Source organism: Melanerpes formicivorus, unplaced genomic scaffold (assembly GCF_026170545.1).
Source record: "Melanerpes formicivorus ecotype bairdi unplaced genomic scaffold, bMelFor1.0.p_v2 SCAF_17, whole genome shotgun sequence".
Taxonomy (NCBI): domain Eukaryota; kingdom Metazoa; phylum Chordata; class Aves; order Piciformes; family Picidae; genus Melanerpes; species Melanerpes formicivorus.
The window spans coordinates 13,672,600-13,695,159 of NW_027142369.1; the positions used below are offsets into that span (position 1 = coordinate 13,672,600).

Sequence of the window (22,560 nt, forward strand, 5' to 3'; positions counted from 1 at the left end):
GATTTCCTATTTGGTGGGTCATTGAATGTGCTCTGATTTCCTACACGCTGAGCAGTTTTTAGCTTTAATTATCAGTGGACTGCAGTGGGTCATGACCAACTATTTTAGACAGACCACTGGCTGTACATCCACAGAGAAGTGGCTCAAGTACTCTGAAAGAAGAATTACTCACTGTCTTACCAAACCAAGAGATACAGGTCAGGAAAATACATACCCTCTTCCTGAAGAGCCTGGAGAGAACCCAAGGCACAATACAAGCAACATAAAGCACTATCGTGTGCTGGTTGCAGAAGCTGAGCCCACAGCAAAAGGCACCAAGTTTAGAGATCTGAAAGGAGAAAAAACAAACAAACAAACAATACATTCACAATTACTCTACAGTTTGCAAAAGAGCTCCAGTGCAGCCCCACACTTACCGGAGAAAGGCAAATAGATGGGTCAGCACTGGTCATTGTAACACAGAAAACACAGGCTACTTTTGATTATTTTCAGGGAGATTTCATTTGTTTAACAGAAAATCCTATTTTAAAAGTGTCCAGCACAACTGGCACATCTCCATATATGTCATAATCACACACAGAGATAATGGTGGGATGCGATCCAGTTCTTGAACCTCTGCTACGCAGGAGACTGCCCAGTAGTCAGCTCTAAATGATGCAAAGTTTGCAGAAGCCAGACCTTAAAATCAGATTCACAGAATTATTTGAGTTTGAAAGGACCTTTAAGATCATCTATTTCCAACCTCCCTGCCATGGGTGGGGACACCTCCCACTAGACCGTGGTGCTCAAGGCCCCATCCAACCTGACCTTGAACACCTCCTGGAAGGGGATATCCACAACTTCCCTGGGTAACCTGTTCCAGTGTCTCACCACCCTCACTGTAAAGAATTTCTTTCCAATATCCAGTCTAGATCTCCCCTCTTCCAGCTTCAATCCATTCCTCTCATCCTATCACTACAAGCTCTTGAAAAAAGTCCCTCCCTAGCTTTCTCATAGGCCCCCTTCATAATAATGCCATTTTGCACAGAGACCTCAATTTACATACCAGGAATGATTTTTAACTCTTCTTCAGGCAGAAAGGGATAAACTCAGGGCTATGTGAAGGTCCTAAGCAAAGGGAATTAAATGTGATATTCCTCATTAGTCTAAAAGCTCATTTTCAAGCACCTTTGAAAGAGTTTTCTGATAAAACAGGTAACATACCCAGACTATGCAGCCTGGTGCAAGGCATTTCTGGTACTCCTTGAGGATTATTCACGGGTTCCTTATTGTCACCAACTCTGGTTGATGCTAATATAAACTTCTTTCTGCCCCATACTTTCTCTGAGCCAACACCATCGGCCCAGGACAAGGCTATAAGAGCAATTCTATATAGAAACCTTGGGTCATTGCTACATACACCTCTGAATTTGCCTCCTCCTCCATCACCACTGGCCTCTTGGTCCATGTTAGAACCTGAAACCAAGCCCTAGAGCAGGCCCTCAGTAGAAAAAAAGCCATCAGGGTCTCACAGACATTGTTGGGCAGGGGCACATAACCCATCCTCACCTCTCCAGGCATCCCCAAGGAGGACAGCAATTTCAGCTATCATCAGAGCATTGCCTCTGCATATTTCGGGCACTAGTGAGACTGGTTGTGAGTTGCAAACACTTGGCTTGATAAGGTGATAGGATCACCTGCTAGTTTTTAACTGACTAGCCAACATTCAAAGTTGGATGCTGGCTTGCCATGGAAACACCTTCCATAACTTTTGAAACAACCTCAGTAACTTTTCAAGTATACTGATGAACTCCAAGCAAATCCCTGAAGACATCTGCATGGCCATCTGATTTATGACAAGTGCTGTGAGCTTGTTGTTAGCATCCTGGCTTCAATGCATGGGATGCCAGACACCTCAAAAACATTGAAACAGGCTCCTTCAAGGCTTCTGAAAATCCCATTGGAAATTGGGCACAGGAAACAAGGTTGGAAAATGCCCAACTCCATCTTCATGGAGTTCAAATTGTAGGGGTCTTGGGACAGCACTCATCAGAAAAAAAAATCCAATGGTGAAAGAAGGTCTCGCTAACCACTGATAAAACATGTTATTTGAGAACTCATGAAGCTGAGTAAACTACCACTGCAGATTCCTGAAATTCTAGCCTAGCCTGACAAAAATCCCTTTATTCACACAATTTACAGGAGTCACAGCAGGCAAGTCTGTGAGAGGAGAAGAGATCAGATGTTCAGGCAAACAGACGTAGAAAGAACAAGGCTGCTGAGGAACAACATCATTTGGCTGCCTATTCTGCTTATAAAGTAGAGAATATAGCATGAAATGTAAAGTCTTTGCATTCAACAATGCCATTATTTCAGGGGCACATTTAATTTCAAAAGAAGAACTAACTGAAAATTTGGTTGCTTCTGTTTTGTTTTTCATTTGTTGTTGGGTTTTTTTTTTTGTTGTTTCCCCCAAAGAAACTTGGAGTTATGATTAGTTGAAGTTTTCTGTAAAATAGATCTATTCACCCCAAGGAAAAAGATCAATTCTGAGAATACAAATTTGCACATCCACACCCTAGTTTGAGCCTTTTATGCAGGAAACCAAACTTAGTACTAAAACATTCATATGAAAATTATTTTGTTTTTCCTGTTTCCACCCTGTGAGGACTAAACAAACCAACCCCAAACCCATCCAACAAGTCCCAACTCAACCCATAGGCCAAGTGGACAGGTTTATCAATGTTTGGCACTTTTGAACATCCAGATAGGGCAGGGATGGACACCATCCACCACAGGTGCTGAGCCCAGTCCCCAAATTTCACTTTTATTTAAACAAAACGAAGTCAGCACTAAATGAAAAGAAAATTAAACAGGTGCATGATAACTAACTGAAAAAATAAAATAACTATTCACTTTGCTTCAGATGTTTTACCTTTGATCTCTCTTTTGCAGTGGGTGCCTCCTCAAAATGCACGGTGAGAGCCATCAGCAGCCCCACAAACAGATTGTTTAAGCTAAAAACCTCCGCCACGATGGACCACTGCCATGTTAGACGAGAAAATGAAAACACCCCCGCAGCAAGGATTCCTCCAGCATATGAGCCAGAAAGCCTGCAAACACAGATAACATGAAATCTTCTTTTCCAACAAAAAAGAGCCTACTTTATTGTCCTTTTTTTTTTCTCCTTAATTTTTTTTCCCTCTTTTTAAACATACTGTAGCAGCAGCAATGATGACTGTCACCCAGCACCCTGCCAAAACATTATATGGTTAATACCTTCCTAATAATTTCTTTGCATTGAATTGCAATGAGGAAGTGCAGGCATTAGCCAGCCTGTCTCCTTGCCAGCCACCCAACACCAAAGAGTCAGCTTCTTCTTACAAGCACCATGAAAACTTCCAGTATTGAATTTGGTCCAGAAGCCCTGATGAGCAACGGTCCAGTGGGTCATGGTATGCCGAGCCAGGGAGTCACGCCTCTAATGGGATACTTTCTGCTGGAGGAGATGCCAGCAAGGGTGCAGCCTTAAATTCATCAAGGCATTGAATAAAGAGTGGATTAGAGATATTCATGATGGACAGCATTAGCAGAGCTTTCCTGGGGGGAGGTGTTTAGTGTCTCAGGAGTGGGTGAGTATTGCAGCACCCATGGTCCTGGCAGGGAGAGCTGCCCACCAGGGTCCAGAGCAGGGAAAATGGGTGCTTGCAAGCAGGAAGGAGTGGAGGATACAGGTGAAGCACCCACTGCTGGGATGGCTGCAAGCCAAAAAGCTGGACACCTCTATGATTCCCAGAGGCACACAGTCCTCATGGAGCCACCTGCTCAACTCAGGCAGATGCTGCAGCCGAGGTGGGATTTTGCCCAGGAAACACCTATTCTGCAACTGTGGCTCTTCCCACCCAGGTGCACTGGGTGCAGCTCTGATTCTGCCTGTTCGGAAGATGTCCCCTTCAGGAAGTCATCCTGAAAAGATGCCACGTAAAGCACACAACCAGCTCAGTTACACCTTATCCAAAGACAGCAACAGCTGTGGCTATGATCAAAGCTCCTCTCCAAGAATCCACCATCCTGCTGTGAGACTAAACCATCACAGAGTGGCTATTTTCTAATCCCACCGCAGGTACACACACTTCCATTTAGTCCTAAAGTTTCCAGGTTTAAACCAAAAAAGATGACAAGCTATCCAACTATTTCATCAAGCTACCCATGTGATTTGCTCCTCAGCACTGGCCATACCCTCTAGCACAGCCAAACTCTTCAGGTGGCTTGTTTTGCCCATCAGGGACCGGAGAGCAGACATCCACATGGAACTTGTTTATCAGGTTCTTCATATAACTCTGAGATAAATGAAGACCAAGGAAACAAAATATACAGTTCCTAGAGAAAGAGATGAAGGAGCTGTTGGCAGAGCACTCTCTAGCAAGGACTCCTCTCCTTGGTTATGCTTCCTTTTCACCTTTCCAAAACAACCTCAGCTCAGTCAGCCTATTTGTGTAGATATCTGAAGTCCAAATTGAGAGTTGTGCAGTCAGAAGAGGAATTTTTAATCTATTAAAAATGGGAAGCAGTGTACATGGGGAGGTAAAGACTGGGATACAGACTTGGGAACACAAGGTCTCTATTCCTCCTCCTGCCACCGATATTGGACATACTGGATGGTCTGGGACAGGCCACTCCACTGGTATTGCTCCAGGTATCTGCACAACAGGACTAATGGTTTTTATCTCCTTTGTAAAGCATTTTGAGATCTACGCCTGCAGGAGGTAGCTGGAGGGCAAGAAGCAAAGCAGTTCAGTTAACATTAAGGAAAAAGAAACCATCTCTCAGGTGTCTGAAGACAGAGCAAGACAAGCTCAGGGTGACACAGAGCTTCATCATGAAGATTGTAGGAAGGGGTCATGAAAAATCAATGGAATGAAGAAAAGTCTGAAGATTCCCAACTGAAAGCAGGTGAGACTGTTTCAACCCAAATCTGTGTCTGCAAAGTATCCTATAAGCTTTTAAAGAAAGGTGAGGTGGAAAGGTGATGTGGAGCCTCTTCTGTAGCAAATGAGGCAAACTACCAGTATCTATTGCTGGGCTCACTAATGCATGCCACCATGGTGGATGCTTCCAATGTCTAAACCTCAGTTCAACAGGTCAAAAATTTCATATTTGGTGTGAAATACTGCAAGGCAAGATCTGTCACTCAATTCATTAATACAATGTTCCAAAATCATACTATGTCCGCTGAAAAGGCTTTCACAGGCATAAATACTGCTCCATTGGTTTTGCTACCATGCCAGCTCAACCACTAGTTCATGTCCCCCAAGGGGAAGGTGGGACACACACAACCTGTCTGGCATTTCTCAGCCTCAAGGGCTCTGGTTATGCTCTCTTCTTTCTTGTTACTGGAAAGACCATAGAATCATTTTGGCTGGAAGAGACCTTCAAGATCATCAAGCCCAAATGTTAACCTGGCATTGGCAGGACACCAGTAAAACATATCCCTATGCACCATATTTACATATCTTGCAAATCCCCCCAGGGATGGTGACACCACCACTGCCCTGGCAGCCTGTTCCAGGGCTTTCTTGGTGAAGAAATTTTTCTTAATGTCTAGCCTAAACATCCCCTGGGACAATTTGAGGCTGTTTCTTCTTGTCCTATCACTAAGATGTGGTGCACAAATAGGGAAATGAAAGATATGATGGAGTTTGCAGGGATGATTTCTGCTCAGGACAAGCCAGACAGGTGGATGTTGGTCTCTTCTCCCAGGCAGGTAGCACCAGAACAAGAGGACACAGTCTCAGGCTGCACCAGGGGAGGTTTAGGCTGGATGTTAGGAAGAAGTTCTATACAGAGAGAGTGATTGCCCATTGGAATGGGCTGCCCAGGGAGGTGGTGGAGTCACCATCATTGGAGGTATTCAGGAGGAGACTTGATGGGGTGCTTGGTGCCATGGGTTAGTTGTTTAGGTGGGTTGGATTGGTTGATGGGTTGGACGCGATGATCTTGAAGGTCTCTTCCAACCTGGTTTATTCTATGTATTCTATGTGAGATCCCCAGTACACAAACCCTACTATACAACATCCCCAAGTTTTGACTAAAGCCTTTGAACACCACGAACTTTTAGTTATAAACAACTTTACCAGTCTCTTTGAATTTCTTGCAGGGAAATAAGGTGAAAAAAGGTAAAACAATCTTCCTGTAAATCTTTTGGAGAAAAAGCAGCATTTTAGGCAAACATTTCAATCATTCACCAATTCTCCGTGTCTTTCCCAGGAAAGACTTGAGTGTATCATTAGAGTTCAAGCAAGATGAAAGCAATCCTGTCCTCTTGATAAAAAGTCTCAAACATATGATTTAAGTTTTATGAAATAAGGCTTAAGCAAAAGCTTTCAATCCAATGCTTAAAGACAGCTATGTGGGACAGAGGACACCTCTGCTCATCAAGCAGCGCAGGGTCAGGATTCAGCACCAAGCATGGTCCAGCTGTTAGTCGGTAAAGTTGGCATTGCCTGTAGCTTCCCATGAAAAGTGGTGGGAAAAGCCAGGCTGCTAAGCTTGCCTGGGGAAAGCACTTTGCATGCACGGAACAGTAAGCTCCTACAAGTATACAAGATGCTAAAGAACAAACAGAAATGTGTTGTATTCTTGAAGAACATCAAGACCGTAGCTTTGGGAAAGGACAGCTGGAGATGGGGAGTTTTTTCGCTGATTCTGTTACCAGCAATGGGAATGATGGGCTTGGGCTAGGTGGGATTATCTCTTGGAGAATAAGGCTAGGTCACCTAGCAGAAAGCATTCAGAGTAGTAATACCCTGCTTCTGCAACACCCTCAGTACACAGAAATCAGTTCATGAAGAAAACATTTGAAGCCAACACAACAATGGAAAAGCCTTCAGAACTTCTTCCAGGGCTATGAGAACTGCCACCACCAGGCCCATTTCAAGAAGGACTGAACCACTGAGCTTGAATAAAAGCTACCTTCTAGACTTGTTAGTGTAACCCAAGTGAAAGAATGCTCTGAGGATGCAGGCAGTATAAACATCCTTTAACCAGTAATATTTTAGCTGCAGGTTTTTATTAGGAGCTTGCAGGAACACCTCAGGAAAGAGAAATTGTTTTAATATTGTTTTGCAATTACAGATTTTTTGGCTTCTCATTTGGGGGCAATCATTTTAAAAAATGACAGGTTTTGATTGAAAATTTAGCCTCTCTTGTAAGTTTGGCAAAACTTTGTTAGCCATAAGCCCAGGTCGCATCTATATGCATTTAATAAAGAATTCAATCAGAGTTTTCATTGAATAGAATAGAATAGACCAGACCAGGTTGGAAGAGACCTTCAAGATTATCGCGTCCAACCTATCATCCAACACCACCTAATCAACTAACCCATGCAACCAAGCACCCTGTCAAGTCTCCTCCTGAACACCTCCAATGATGGTGACTCCACCACTTCCCCGGGCAGCCCATTCCAATGGACAATCACTCTCTCTATGAAGAATTTCTTCCTAACACCCAGCCTAAACCTCCCCTGGCGCAGCCTGAGACTGTGTCCTCTTGTTCTGGTGCTGGCTGCCTGGGAGAAGAGACCAACCCCCACCTGGCTACAACCTCCCTTAAGGTAGTTGTAGAGAGCAATAACGTCACCCCTGAGTCTCCTCTTCTCCAGGCTAAGCAACCCCAGCTCCCTCAGCCTCTCCTCACAGGGCTTGTGTTCCAAACCCCTCACCAACTTTGTTGCCCTTCTCTGGACACGTTCCAGCAAGTCAACATCCTTCCTAAACTGAGGGGCCCAGAACTGGACACAGTACTCAAAGTGTGGCCTAACCAGTGCAATGTACAGGGGCAGAATGACCTCCCTGCTCCTGCTGGCCACACTGTTCCTGATGCAGGCCAGGATGCCATTGGCCTTCTTGGCCACCTGGGCACACTGCAGGCTCATGTTCAGCCTACCATCAACCAGTACACCCAAGTCCCTCTCTGCCTGGCTGCTCTCCAGCCACTCTGACCCCAGCCTGTAGCACTGCATGGGGTTGCTGTGGCCAGTGTGCAGAACCCAGCACTTGGATGTGTTAAATCTTGTGCTGTCGGATTCTGTCCAGCCTGTCGAGGTCTCTCTGCAAAGCTTAGTTACGATGGCAGACATGTTGTATTTAATAATTTGCAACAACTTACTAAATTATTGGTACAAAGCTCTATATGGACGGGAACTGGAATTCAATTAAAGTGTTTTTGTTAAATGCAACCTTTGGTGCACTGGATTCCTAAGGAAGTAAGATAATCAGGACGTTTTCTGTTTGAAGCTGACGTATTAAACACTGGGAACTCCTATCAGTACCTAGTGAAATAAGCTGATTATTTCTGCCTACTATTCCCTCCAAAACTTTACAGGTAGCACATCTCAGCCTTGTCTTTTTGTATAGTCACTGGAATAAGAAAAAAATCCCTGCATTTCTTAAAATCTCCATTAATAAGCGAATTAATGGGTTTTGTAAAGTTTCAGTCTCTCCCTGCACGTGCAGTCGATGACCTTGGTGTTCGTGGTTCCCTGGACACGTGCACAAGCTCCAGGTGCATCACCACCAACTTCTACCTCTCCAATGCTGTGACTTCGCTTTGCAGTAGCAAAGGTGCATCTGGTCCATGAGTTTTTATTTCGAGGTTGTAGCCAGGAGGGTGTTGGTCTCTTCCCCGGGGCAGCTAGCACCAGAACAAGAGGATACAGTCTCAAGCTGCACCAGGGGAGGTTTAGGCTGAATGTTAGGAAGAAGTTCTTCATAGAATGGGCTGCCCAGGGAGGTGGTGGAGTCACCATCACTCGTGGTGTTTAGGAAGAGGCTGGATGGGGTGCTTGGTGCCATGGTTTAGTTGATAGTGTTGGATGATATGTTGGACTTGATGATCTCAAAGGTCTTTTCCAACCTGGTTAATTCTATTCTATTCTGTACATGTGGAGTCCAGAAAAACATTTGTACCAGTGTACTAAAAATTTAACATTTTGAATTTAATTTCAGAGATTTCACTTGTTTGATTTATAAAAATAAAAACTTTTTTTTGTAGGCTAATGAGAATGGGACTTAGAAGACTCAACAACTAAGCTTTAGACATAGAAACATTGAATGGTCTGTGTTGGAAGGGACCTTTCAAGGTCATTTAGTCCAACCTGCCCCTCAGTCAGCAGAATATCTGCAACTGGAGGAGGTTAAAAAAGGCTAATTTGCCTTTTTCAGGGTTGGGGCTTCTACCACCTCTCTAGGCAACCTGGGCCAGTGTCTCACCACCCTCAGTGTAAAACATTTCTTCCCTATATCCAGTCCAAATGTCCCCCTTTTCTACTTTAAACCCATCATCCTTTATCCCGTCACAACAGGCCCTGCTGTCTGTCCCCATCTTTCTTATAAGCCCCTTTAAGCACCAAAAGCACCATGAATGTCTCCCTGGAGCTTTCTCTTCTCCAGGCTCAATAACCCAAACTCTCTCAGCCTGGCCTCACAGCAGAGGGGTTCCAGCTCCTGGATCATTGTTGTGACCTCCTCTGGCCCTACTCCAACAGATCCATGTCTCTCCTGTGCTGAGAATTCCCAGCAATACAGGTGGGGATCTCACCATAGTAGAGCAGAAGGGCAGAATCCCCTCCTCCTCTACCTGCTGCCACAGATAAATTTTAAGTGTACACTGATGCTGAAAAACTATTTAAAAATAAAGTGAAAATCCAAACACGAGTTTAGAACCTACGTAAGAATAATTATCTCCCTAAACCCCAGTGCCTCTGGGTTTGCCTGCCTCTCAGTCACAAACACTCCATGGACAAAAGAGGTTTCTCTTGCTCTCAGCACTGAAGAGCCAGCACAGGTACTACAGGGAATAGCAAACCAGATTTTATTCTTCCTCAAGGACCTGGAGCTGAAAAACCACTTAAGCCCTGCCTGCAGCCTTTGCTTCCAGCTCTGGAGAAGGAGGTAGCAGAGCACAACTTGGCTTGACTATTCAGGATGAATCTTCATGACCAGAAGGAAAGAATAGAAACCAAGCTACGAACTATCACCACTTATTTACCCTTTAAAACAATTCTTGTATTGAAACAGCACAGGTTGAAGAGGCGGTGCTCCAGCCTAGTTAAGGAGTACTGAGCTAGTGAGGATTTTGGCTAAGCAGAGCTGGTCCTTGCATACATCCTGGTTTAGGTGCCCCATGATGATAGTGGAGGCCTCAGTGTGTCCATGATGGGTCTGGATACTGGAGATGGGAATAGCTCCCCACAAGGACTCAGCAGGGCAGTTGGGAATAGAACGTCCCGATCTCAAACCTCACATGCTACCAGACGCCCACCATCATGCTGGAGCAGAACGTGTCTGCAGCAGCCTTTTCCCAGGAAAGTTTAGTAGAGAATAGAATAGAATAGAATAGAATAGAATAGAATAGAATAGAATAGAATAGAATAGAATAGACCAGACCAGACCAGACCAGACCAGACCAGACCAGGTTGGAAGAGAGCTTTGAGATCATCGAGTCCAATCTACCATCCAACACTATCTAATCAACTAAACCATGGCACCAAGCACCCCATCTCTCTACTTCAACACTTCCATGCCAAGCTATTTCAGGGAAGTTTAGTGGATGAAACAAATCATGACAAATTAATGAAGCATGTACCAAAAGCAGTGTGACCAGCAGATTGAGAGGAAAAGGATTCAGCCTTTCTGCTCCACTCTGGTGAGACCCCACCTGGAGTGCTGGGCCACCTCTGGAGTCCTCAGCACAAGAAAAACACAGAATTGTTGGAGCAGATACAGAGGGCTGGAACCCCTCTCTTGTGAGGCCAGGCTGAAAGAGTCGGGGTTGTTGAGTCTGGAGGACAGAAGGCTCCATGGAGGTCTGTCAGTACTTAAAGGGGCCTACAAGAAAGATGGGGACAGACTTTTTAGCTAGGCCCACTGCGACAGGATAAAAGGTGATGGGTTTAAATTGAAAGAAAGGAGATTCAGACTAGACAGAAAGAAGAGGAAGAAATGTTTTACAATCAGAGTGGTGAGACAGGGGCTCAGGTTTCCCAGATACGTGGTAGATGCCTCTTCCCTGGAACCATTCCAGGTGAGGTTGGTTGGGGCTCTAAGCAACCTGCTCTAGTTGCAAACGTGCCTGCTGACGCAGGGGGATTGGACTAAATGACCTATAAAGGTCACCTCCAACCTAAACCACTGTGATTCTATAAGGCATGCCTGCACTAGTTTAATAAATACCACTCCATACTCATACCCTTCTAAACAGCAAGTTGTACAAACTGTGTTTCCAGCCATTCACAGAATCACAGAATGGTAAGAGTTGGAGGGGAGCACTGAAGATCGAGTCCAACCAAAGCAGCTCACACTTGAATACATCCAGGCAGGCCTTGAAAGTCTCCAGAGATGAGACTCTAACATCTCTCTGGGCAGTCTGTTCCAATGCTCTGCCAACCTCAAATGCTCCTCTCATGTTTAGATGGAACTTCCTATGTTTAAGTTTATGCCCATTACTTCTTGTCCTCCAGGCCTTCCCTCCCAGTGCCACTGCAAGCAGACAGGGTGCATTGCTCAGATCCATTATTTGAATCATAATCCTTAAAAAATAGGTATGCTTTTATCCTGGGCACCCATAATAAGCAGTGCCTACTTCCAACAGCCAAAAAAACCCCCAACAAAACCACCTCCCAATCCTTGGTAAGAACTGACTTTTTTTAAAAAAACAAAAAAAAACTTTTATAAAACATTTAAATAACTAAATTTTCTTTTTTTTCTTGGTAATTGAAGAAACTTTTCCTAATCTGACATTTGTTAAAACCTCTTCTTAGAAATTACTCAGCGGCAAAAAAAGCTAATAAAAAAAAAAAGGGCAAAAATAAGGGCAAAAAAATAGAGGAAAAAATAAAAGTGGGGAAAAAAAAATAAAAAGAATAAAATAAAATATAAAATCAAATAAAAATGAGCTGGCTTCACAATTACCAAGTCAGCCCATGCAGCCCTTCGCTATTGTACGGAGTGGCATAAACCCCCGGGCGGCCTATCAGCTCCCTGGCAGGCAGGGGGCTGCGCTATTCAAAGCGAGAGATACAAGCTGCAGGGCAAAAACCTGGCAGCTCCCATCTGACCCCCCAATCCCCGGCTGGTGACAGCTCCAAGCTCCATGGCAAATTAGCCCTTCTCACATTACAATTGCAGGAGACAGATTCCATTAGCGGTATCTGAAATTGAGTGGAGAGCTGCTCCGTTATCAGACTTGACTCATAAGCGCCGCTATTAATCAGAGCTATGATAGCATTTATATATTTCAAGCTATCTGCCGCCGCTGTGATATTCTGCTACAAAGGGTTGATGGGACTTAGGGAAGGGAACAATGGAGCTTTCTGGGAAAAGCAGAGTAAATCAAGAAAGTCTGTGACTTCCGCACATTCTGAAGGGATTGCGGTTTACATAAATTTTCTCCCAATTGGAGATTGAGCTCTTCCTCATCTTACACATGGGATTTAGTTGTCACTCAATGGTAACAGCTGTGAAAAGGTGAAGCGGCCCACCGCTCAGAATATTGCCTCCGCTTTTAAAGCAATTAACCCATGAACAGGAGGATACCTGGTGATATCAAAGGGATTAAGCCAGGCAGTGCATTATTAACATTTCCTTGAACTAATTCTAACTCTGACTAGCTGTCAGAAAAGACTCTTCAGTCTTTAAAAAAAAAAAAAGAGAGAGAAGAAGAGTTTTTTGCCCTCCTTTCCTCCCCGCCCCCCCCCCCTTCAAAACGAAGCAAGTTATTGCAGCCTAATGTGCCTACTTGAGAGCAAAATGCAAATGAACAGATTTGGTAGTGTCTTCAAACAGACTGAACTCACTGCTGGTTTATTTTGGGCACAAGGGGGAAAAAATAATATATATTCATCTATGATCAATTAGCCAGATGCCACAGTACATACTCTTCTAGAAGCAAATTAATACTTGAGTACCTACCTTTCTTCTCCCCCACCTTCCTAAGTACTTGTTACTAAGCACAGCTGCTTTTGAAACAGCCAAGATCTTCGTGGTGTGATACAACAGTGATAATCTACGATAATCTGTAATCTGGAACAATCCAAATACACCCTGTAATGAGATTCTGCCTTCCCAAAGCCCAGTATTTTAAATTTCCCATGACGATCAAGCGGGAACCAGCATGCCAGGTGGAAGAATTCCTCTCTCATCACTCTATCTACCCTACACCATGCTCCAAGAAAAGCAGTAAAACTATTTGGGGACAAATTCTGCTCCAGAAAAGCCACATACCTCAGGGACAGAGACTATTTCCCCACTCATCACTCAGTTTTATAGGAGCATCAGCCATGAGGTCCCTCTGGGATGACCATGAAGGAGATCCATCCTTCTAGTTCCCCAATATGCCTGTTCCCTCTTAAAGACCTTCTCAGAAGAGTTCCAGGACACACGCTACTACAGCAAAAAAACTCAGAGCTATCAGGATAGTCAAGTCCATTTTCAAACCATTCCAATGCTTTCAAAATGATCAAATAATTTCCTTATAAATCACGTCTAAAGCTCCTTTCTGTTGGAAGGGGGAGAAGAGTTTGCTCTAGTTTTCATACACATCCACAGTGTGTTGCTAGGAGGGTTTGGGGGGCTGAAAATTGATATATAAAATACAGAAATTAATATATAAAATAAATACATATTAGTCCAAAAATGAACAGGATACCCAGAACAGGAAACCGAAGAGACGTGAGTGGCTTAATTTAATGCAACATTCTTCCTCTTTTCAAAAATCCATGTGCAACTCAGCCAGAAAAAAAAGCTGGCAAAAAACTTACTAGGGCAATGAAACCTTCTACACTGTTACTGGCCCTGCAATAAATTAGGTTTGCATATTTAAATATAGCAAAACAACCAAGCTATGAAAGGTATACACCGGAAAAAAACAGCACTTAAAGCAGGGGAAAGCATCCCATTTCTCTTTGCAACAAAGAATGCAAAGAACACATCATCTGTGAAGAAAATGACACTCTGACAATCATATTATAAGAAGATAATTGGTTTACTTTGTAAACTTGCTATGCTTTGCCTCCCACAGTAAAACAAATAGTTGTTTAAAGAAACAATCCTATAGCCGCACTTGCTGCATCCCAAAAATCGTAAAGCAGCTCCCCCCCCACTTTCAAAGCAAAGATGAATTATTTGCCTCAGTTATAAGCAGTCTGAGAAAACTCTTTGTAAATGCCATTTTACGATAATTACAAGCAATTTATTACAACTGTGCAGAGGGGGGGGAAAAAAAACCTAACTCAAAGGAGTAAACTGCTCTTTGGGTGATAGTCTGGATTATTGACAAAAGGGCTTTTTGCATCAATGCGGTTCAATGTGATTTTAAGAAGCACAATCCTAGCTTAAAAAAGTGATATAATTAAATGAATATTACAATATAACATACTATAATATACAAATAAGATGTTGGGGTTGCTTCCTATCAATCCTGGCAGTGTCTGCACAGAGTATCTAACCAACCATTGCCTGGCAGAAGAGAATTAAGGAATAATCCCGCACACGCCGTAACATCCCAACCACTGCCCAGCCATGGAGGGAGCTGCAACTCCTTTCTCAGGCAGTAAAAGAAATTGTCCTGACCTGTCAAGGAATAAACTTGGGAAATGGCTCTTAAAAAGAAAGAGTCAATGAGGGGAAAAAACAAAACCAAACAACTGAGAGATTTACTGTATGGGGATGCTAGGAGGCACAGAAAAACCCCATGAGGGTAAACAGCAACACTGCCCGGCTGGTGGGGAGAAAAGAAAGGTTTTAGAGGTTAAGTTCAGGTCAGACGACAAATGAAATTGTAACAACCCAACTGACATTGTATAATGTCTTCTTCCACTCGATCAATAGGGCAGCATCAGCCCCATTACCATAGAGATGGCTTCCTCCCTGCTGAAGGGTGGCTATTGTTTGAGGAGAGAGATTTGCCACTTGAACTGCGTTGCTCCCGAAGGATGTGTACTTCATCAATTATTTGTATTCCTAACATCTACATATTTTCATATTAACATCCACATTTCGTGTGGCATGAGGAGCAGGTGCTTATTCTTCCTCCAGTACCTCGCAGGGGTCACCCCATCAGCTAAACTGTAATTAAAACACAAAAATGTCGGGGGGTTGTGGATTTGATAGATTGCTTGAGAGCCTTTGTGAGTACAGACAAGCCCGGTGAAAACCAAAACACGATGCCCTCAGATAGTTACAGCCTGCATGCAGACAGTGCCAGTAAATACTTGCTGAAAAGAATTTTTTTTTAAGAGAAAGAAAAAACTTTTTTTGCTAAATGAACGGAATAAAAAATCAATTCTAAGGTACTTAAAAGGGAAAATACAACATTGTAATTTGGAAATAAAACTGACCCACAATTAAATTAATTAAAACCAACCTTACAATTAATTTTAAGAAAAAAAAATCTATCACTGTCAGGCTGAATAACTGATCCTGGCAGTGCCCTGTATCTATGAAATCATTTTCTCTAAGTCCTAGGAGTTCCTATCATCTCTCAGTTCCAGGTTTTCTGTTCTTTTCAGCAAGTTTTAGATTTGACTGAAGCAACCTCATCCAAATCCAATTAAACAACAACCACAAAAAAAATACTAAACCTCTGGAAATGTAAAAATAATTCCCAAATTCAGCCTGTAGCTTCTGTATTCTTATTTCTACAAAGCAACGACTGCATCATTTCGTAGGCACAAAATAGGAGTATAACAAATTGTCACGCTGCAGTTAAAGGCTAAAAAGCAGAGTGGATCTTCACAGTCACTGTAATAACAGGAACAACCATCATTAAAACAAAATCAGAAGCCAACATTCAAAACCTTTAGCAACTCCTTGCAGGAGTTTTTAATATAATCAAAAGGAGCTGTGCGCTGACACCATGCACGGAAGGGCAGAGCCCCTTCCAGTTCCCCAAATCCGCAGTGAAATACAGGATATTAAATGAAGTAACGCTGACTTAATTACACATATTACCCAACAGAAAAAGCCAGCACTTTAAATGCCTACAGAAATACTTAGGAATGACTTCAGCCATTCCAGTAAGTGCAATGCACTGCTATGCAAAAGGTGATCTGCAAAGAGCAACTCCACTTTAGCAGAGGAAGATGCACCTATACAGATGGATACCGTGGACTGTACTTTAAGTGAGCTCAGGGTGCTTGGGCTGTGCAGGATCTGTCCTCCCCCCTATTTATTTCTGAATTTATTTTTAAGCTGCTCTCACTCTCTGGGAAGGTTTCCCTGAGAGGCGACGCAGCTCTGAAAACGGGTGGGAGAAAAGGGCTTTTGTCCAAATAATCTCAGTAAGGAAGCGTCCCGTCTCATCCTGAAACATCCCGCTATCATTTGGGATTTCACTGCTTGCAACCTCAAAATGTGCCCTATTTTCCCTGCAAAAGAACATCAGAAATTGTTTGTATGGGTTGCAATAATCCTCTCAAATATGGGTCAGGCTGAGGTTACGAGCAGCCAGAACTTGTACATCAAAGACAAGCAGGGTTAACAAAACCCCCAACCACGTGCGCATCCCGATTATTCCCTTTTCTCCAAAGGGTAAAGGTCTGGAGAAAATGGATGGTCTCCATGGCCGGTCTTCCTCCACAGCAGCACCTACACTGAGGGAAGGCAGTCAGCACCAACGCTCACCCTGGTCCTCGGGTACCACGGGCAGGCAACTGCCTATCCACCTCCAGCGGGAGCTGCAATTAAACCAAATTCACAGTTTCCCCAAAAGGTGAAGCTCATCCTGTTAATTTAAACAGACCATCTGCATCTTTCGAGAACGACAAACTTCATTAGTTCTGGTTAGTTAAACCGAGCGGTGATTTGTGATAATGAGCCTGAACAACCTGTCACGGCTGTGTATGGGAAAGGGCACACTTTTTATTATTACTATTATTATTATTTAACAGAAAGAAAAAAAATAAATAAGAGGGACCTTTTGTGCAAGAAAGAAGGTCAAATTCAGATTAAAGTGTTGTTAGGTTAATCAGAGGAACTAATTAGAGCTGGGAAGGCAGTGGAGAAGAGGGGAAGAGAGCGAGCCTTTCAGCAACGTCCCAAGCTGACAGGGAAGCATCACACTAAGGAGAGAACACCCCTGATGACTTTACCTGAAAACTGTGTAAAAAAGCAAAGAAGCGGCGGTTGCTCCCAACAAGCCACAGAGGAGATTGACTCGGTAGGCGGGGGAGCCGACGGGCAGCAGCCCAGCCATCACCAGTTTGGCCAGCAGTGTGAACAGGGGGTAGCCAGGAGGGTGGGCGACCTACAGACAAATAGTGAAGGGGTTATAAAAATAGGGAGTCAAATTCTATAGAACCAAAAGGATAAAACCAAGCCAGGGTCTAGCGACAGGAGCCAGGGGGACTGCGAGTGGCTCCTCTCCCTGTCCCATCCGTCCCTACCAATTTCAACTCCGCACACATTTTTCTTCTTCCTGAGTGGATCTGGCTCCACGCCTCGCCCATAATAATGAGGTGGTGAGAAAAGGAGGTGCCACGTTTCATTAGCGTGCCTTAAAGGGCTCCTTGTTTGGGTTCACAGTATATTAGGGTCATTCAAAAGGCTGTTGTTTGGGGTTGTTTGTTTGGTTTGTTGGTTGGGTTTTTTGTTGTGTTTTTTTTTTTAAAGAAAAAAAAAAAAAAAAGAAGAAGCAGGAGCTTCTCAACTATTTTATTGGTTAGCAAGTTGAAAGACCACACTGCTATCGGATTACCACCGCGCTGACAGTCCTAAGGTCTTGCCTAAAGGGATCATGCACCATAATAAAGTTTATTAAATAATAAAACTTATTAAAATTGTTAACCCGATTTATTTTATTCTCCCCAGCTTATACAAAATTTGGGTTGATAATAAGCCAGCTACTGTATATACAGTAAAGCCTTTGCTTTATAATTTAGTTTAATTGGATTTAAAACTTGAAGTAAATTGTCGCGTGCTGTACTTATAAGTTAGTAAAAACTGTGGTTTGAAAATAAATTAATCTACTTTACTCCATGCTTAATTAAACTTCCTTAATTCCTAAAACTGTTAATGAGAGCATTGATTAAACAATAAAACTAATACTTACTCCAAGCTCATATGCGGCTGTGATCAGCTCCCCTGTGAAAAAATAATGTAAAACCAATAATTACTATTAGGAAATGACACTCCTCCAAAGTTTTCAAAATCCAAATGCTTGCATTGGGGTTTTGCATTAATTTGACTGGATAAAACTGTAAATCTGTAGAGATTTAACAGCATGAAATTTTCTAAGAATATTTTCTCCCTCTGATGTCACTGCACAAAATATCTTTTGTATGTTTTCGCGAGACTTTTATGAACAGATAAGTATAGGTAGGCTCGAGTAAAGAATGGCCCAAGATATTCCAAATGTAGACATTTGTGCTTGTGTGCTTTTAATTTAAACCCAGTTGACTCCAGAACTTTCAAGCACCACAGCCTGCAACGCTCAAGCTGCACTGTCTTCTCAACAACCCAATCGCTTCTCATTTAAAAACATCCTCCCAGCTTTATAGTTTTAAAGAGAGAAAATACAATCGCTGATTGTGCAAATCTGCACACATGCATGTGGGAACACCAGAAGCTAAAGCAGTTCTTGCAGCATCTGCTTCACAAGTGACTCTATTACCTGTCAGGGGACACTGCATCCAGCAGCTGCTCCCATCAGAAACACCATTTAGATTCTGCATTTCATTTGTATTTTACGCCGGAACAAATAATTGCCACAAGAACATCCACATTAGCAGATCACTTAATAATACTTGGCATTTTCAGAGTGCTTGACACTGAAGCATTTTGCAATGCTCCTGAAGGGTGTATATTCAACAGGAACAATCACATTGAGGGATGAAGGACACAAGAGATGACAAAATTAAAAATTATGGCTGATATTCCTTCTTCCCCTCCAATTTTGCGCTCTTATTTTGCAGAGTATGGTCTAATCCGCTCTGCAAATTTTGCGAGTGTCAAGGTCGCCGTTGCTTTGTCTCGTCTCTATTCATAGAGTGATAGAATGGTTTGGGTTGGAAGGGACATTATTGATCACCTAGTTCCAACCCCTCTGCCATGGGCAGGGACACCCTCCAATAGACAGATTGCTCAAGGTCTCATCCAAGACACAGAATGAAGAGCTAAATTAACAGTATTTTAAATTTCTGCACATTATCATAGAATCATAGAATGGTAGGGGTTGGAAGAAGGGACCTCTGGAGATCACCTAGTCCAATCCCCTGCCAAAGCAGGATCCCTTTACCATCCAACAGAATGGAGGAGGATGGCACAAATAACAGAATGGCTTAGAATGGCAGGGACCCTTAAAGGTCACCTAGTCCAATCACCCTGCAGTGAGCAGGGACAACTTTAAGTGCCACTTTTAAATCTTGACATTACAGTAAACAATATATTTTCAAAGCAAGAGGCAAGTCAACCCACTATCACTTTAAAATTACAGCCATTGCCACACAAGATGCCTGGGGACTGCCCTGCAGCTTTCTGCACAAAAGCCTCTCAAATGTGGATTTTACTGTGCTTGAAAACAGCTACTTTCATTGCCATTCTATTTTAGGAAAGTTTCAACCCATTGCAAGACAGCCCCAAAAAAGTGGATGAGAAAACCATCCATCCCAAGCTGAGACCTTTATCATTCTGCAGCTTTCAGGGCATGGCAAGGCTGTGAAGCAATCGATCACCCTGCACATAGAAGATGATGATGCTAATAGATGAAACCCTCAATTTGGTATTACAGGTGTTCCCCAGCATGTCAGCACACACTGTTCTGTGCAGTGGCTAATGGTGGATGCCCCTCACATCACAAGGATGCTGTTCCTGAGCCAGTCATGAAATCCTTCTGGGATACAGCAATATCTGCACCTAAAATGGCTAAAGATTAAGCACATTGCTGAGATACTGGCTCTGATCATGGGACAGAATAACCCCAAAACAACACAGACACAAACAAACAATAAATAGAATCACAGAATCGTTTTGTTTGGAAGAGACCTTTACGATCATCAAGTACAACCAGCAACCCAGCACTGCCAGGTCAGGTTCAATATACTTGTGGATGTCACTGGCAGGCTTTGAAAGCCAACAGCACAATTTTGCCTTGTAATAAATAAGGAAAAACACTTAAGAGAAGATGCAAAAATAAGTTCCCAGGCTGCAGGCCTGTTGAATTCCACTGGCAAAACCAAATGGAGAGCATGACACCCAACACTTCAGATGAAACTGATTCTCTGCCTGTCCCACCCATGTACCTGTGCATCATTTAGAGCTTCTATGGGCTATGTAAATGGAGACAGGAGCTACAGAAGCATGGAGCACTATTACTGAAAAGCAAAAGACAGAGAGGATGACTACAGCATACATGAACTCGATTTCAATCTATTTCTCCTGAAAGAAAACAACCTGCAGTGCCTTCAGGTGTCAGCTCAAACTGAAGAGTTCATTGCTCCATAATCTTGGTGTAAATACATTTCTCACCATCCAGCTTCGTTCTCCAATAAAGGCATTCAGGCAACAGACCCAGCATTGCCTGCAAACTGGTGTCTCAGAGGGAAGGTTTGGGGTATTTTTTTTTCCTTTTCACTCAGTTTATTTGATCCCTTTATAAGCTGTTTTAACATCTGTGGATGCTTCTGAATTAGAATTCATTCTCTCATTTCTTATATTATAACATTAAATAACATGAGAAGGCTGACAATGGAAATACCTATTGCCTCTTACATTTTTGGATTACTGCAAACTTCAGGAACAATTAAAAATACACAGATAGCTTAAAAATAAAATAAAATAATAGGCTCCCTCTCTGAAAGCAGATACAGCAAATCCTTAAGCAGTTCTTTACTCACACAAGTAGCTTCAGTGCTTTTGATGGCAAAAGTTTGAGCTCTGTGCTTCAGGCATGGGCAAGTTAATCACCTCAAGCAGGGCTCTGCAGGGACCTTCCAACCAATGCAGGCTGAAGCATTCCAGCAGCTGCTGGGCCCATAAGAAACCAGGCCAATAACCCCAAAAATGTTAACATGATGCAATGAGGTCGCTGTTGGCTGTGACAGGTATCAGAAGTCAGTGTGGATGAGTCTGTCTCCAGCTCCAGCAAACACACTCAACTCTGGCAGTAGATTTAGAAGACAACATCATAAAGTAAATAAATAAGGAGAAATGGGGAGTGAGGTCACAGGCTTAACTGAGGACACTATACCGAGAGATCTTCTCTAACAAAACTCCCTCTAACATGGGTTGCTGAAAGCCGGTTAAAGCTTCCATTTCCCCAGTCTGTCCAGTCCTGGGGCATCTCTCTGTTGCACTCCTGTTTCCATCACTCACCTAGTTAGTGTCCTTTACACCTCTGATAAAGTTTATTAGCAGAGGAGTGATGCATGCTGCACATACGTACATTCATTTCTATACCTGAAGGAACCAGGAAATAAGGAATGAGCAATCAGCTTTCTGTCTCCAAAATAAAAGGACACAGAGATGTGGTGATGAGGTACATGGTTTAGCTCCAGACTTGGCCGAGTTAGATAATGGTAGGACTCAATGATATTAAAGGTCTTTTCCAACAAAAATGATTGTATGATTCTAAAATGGCATAAAATAACCACAATAACCCAGGGGAAGTGTGGTGAATTCATGCCTGTGCTGTTCACTGTATCTACCAGGATAATTCACATCAAGCAAGGAAGAAATCCCTATCATCAATTCATCATCCCTGAAAATCTTCCAGGTCAGGATGGATGGGAAATCTAAGCAACCTGATCTAGTTGAAGATGTCCCTGCTTACTGCAAAAGGATTAGAATAGATGATCTTTAAAGCTCCCTTCCAACCAAAACCACTCTATGATTATATCTCATCAGAAAAACCTGACTCAGGGTTTCATACAGCATGAACAGCTCGGAGCGCAGGCACCCTGTGCATTAATAGACACACGTTTCCCATCGGGGAGTACTTAAAAGACTAAATAGTAATACCTGTAGATATATTGATTACCACTTATTAGCTGATACAAGCAGTAGCAAAGCCAGCTGCCTTACAAACTTGGGAGCAGAAGCCAAAGGCATTTGGGTATACATGCGCCAGCCCAGCAAGGATGTGTTCACACACCTTGTCTGGAGCACAGCATGAGAGCTCTGTGGAGAAGGGATTTAAAACCAAATTATTTTAACACAGCTCTGATCCAAATGTAGGAATGATGAAAAGGGGCACCACAGGTTGCATGTTTGAGAAGCAGCTAACCAGGGTGAGCTTGGTGAAACGAAAACTCAGCTCTCTACTGTTATCTTTAACTCAAACAACCCTTACTTGAGTTGATGCTCAACTTTTCACTCGAGTGAAGAGCTGTGCCAAACACACACTGCTTTAAACCTAGCTAGACAAAATCCATCCTTCTTTTAACAAGCAGCACTGTCTTTCACTTAACCCAAACAAAAACTAACGGCAGATTTTAAAGAGTTGTAATTAAAACATGTGTGTGTCTGCCTCCATGTGTACTGAAGCTTTAAAATACATGGATCCATTAAAAACCCATTTATTTATAAGGAA

At 43.0% G+C, this 22,560-nt stretch overlaps 1 protein-coding gene across 2 annotated transcripts in view; it reads right to left on the reverse strand.

Moving 5' to 3' along the window:
- TMEM260 (transmembrane protein 260) overlaps positions 1–22,560 on the reverse strand; it is a 40,510-nt gene that overhangs the window by 16,334 nt on the left and 1,616 nt on the right. For both annotated transcript variants that reach the window (XM_068149017.1, XM_068149018.1), the window contains exons 2-5: positions 18,085–18,116; positions 17,126–17,280; positions 2,915–3,092; positions 215–328 (exon numbers count right to left, since the gene is read on the reverse strand). In XM_068149017.1, coding sequence (XP_068005118.1) covers positions 215–328; positions 2,915–3,092; positions 17,126–17,280; positions 18,085–18,116 — 479 coding nt within the window. The remainder of the gene's footprint in view (positions 1–214; positions 329–2,914; positions 3,093–17,125; positions 17,281–18,084; positions 18,117–22,560) is intronic.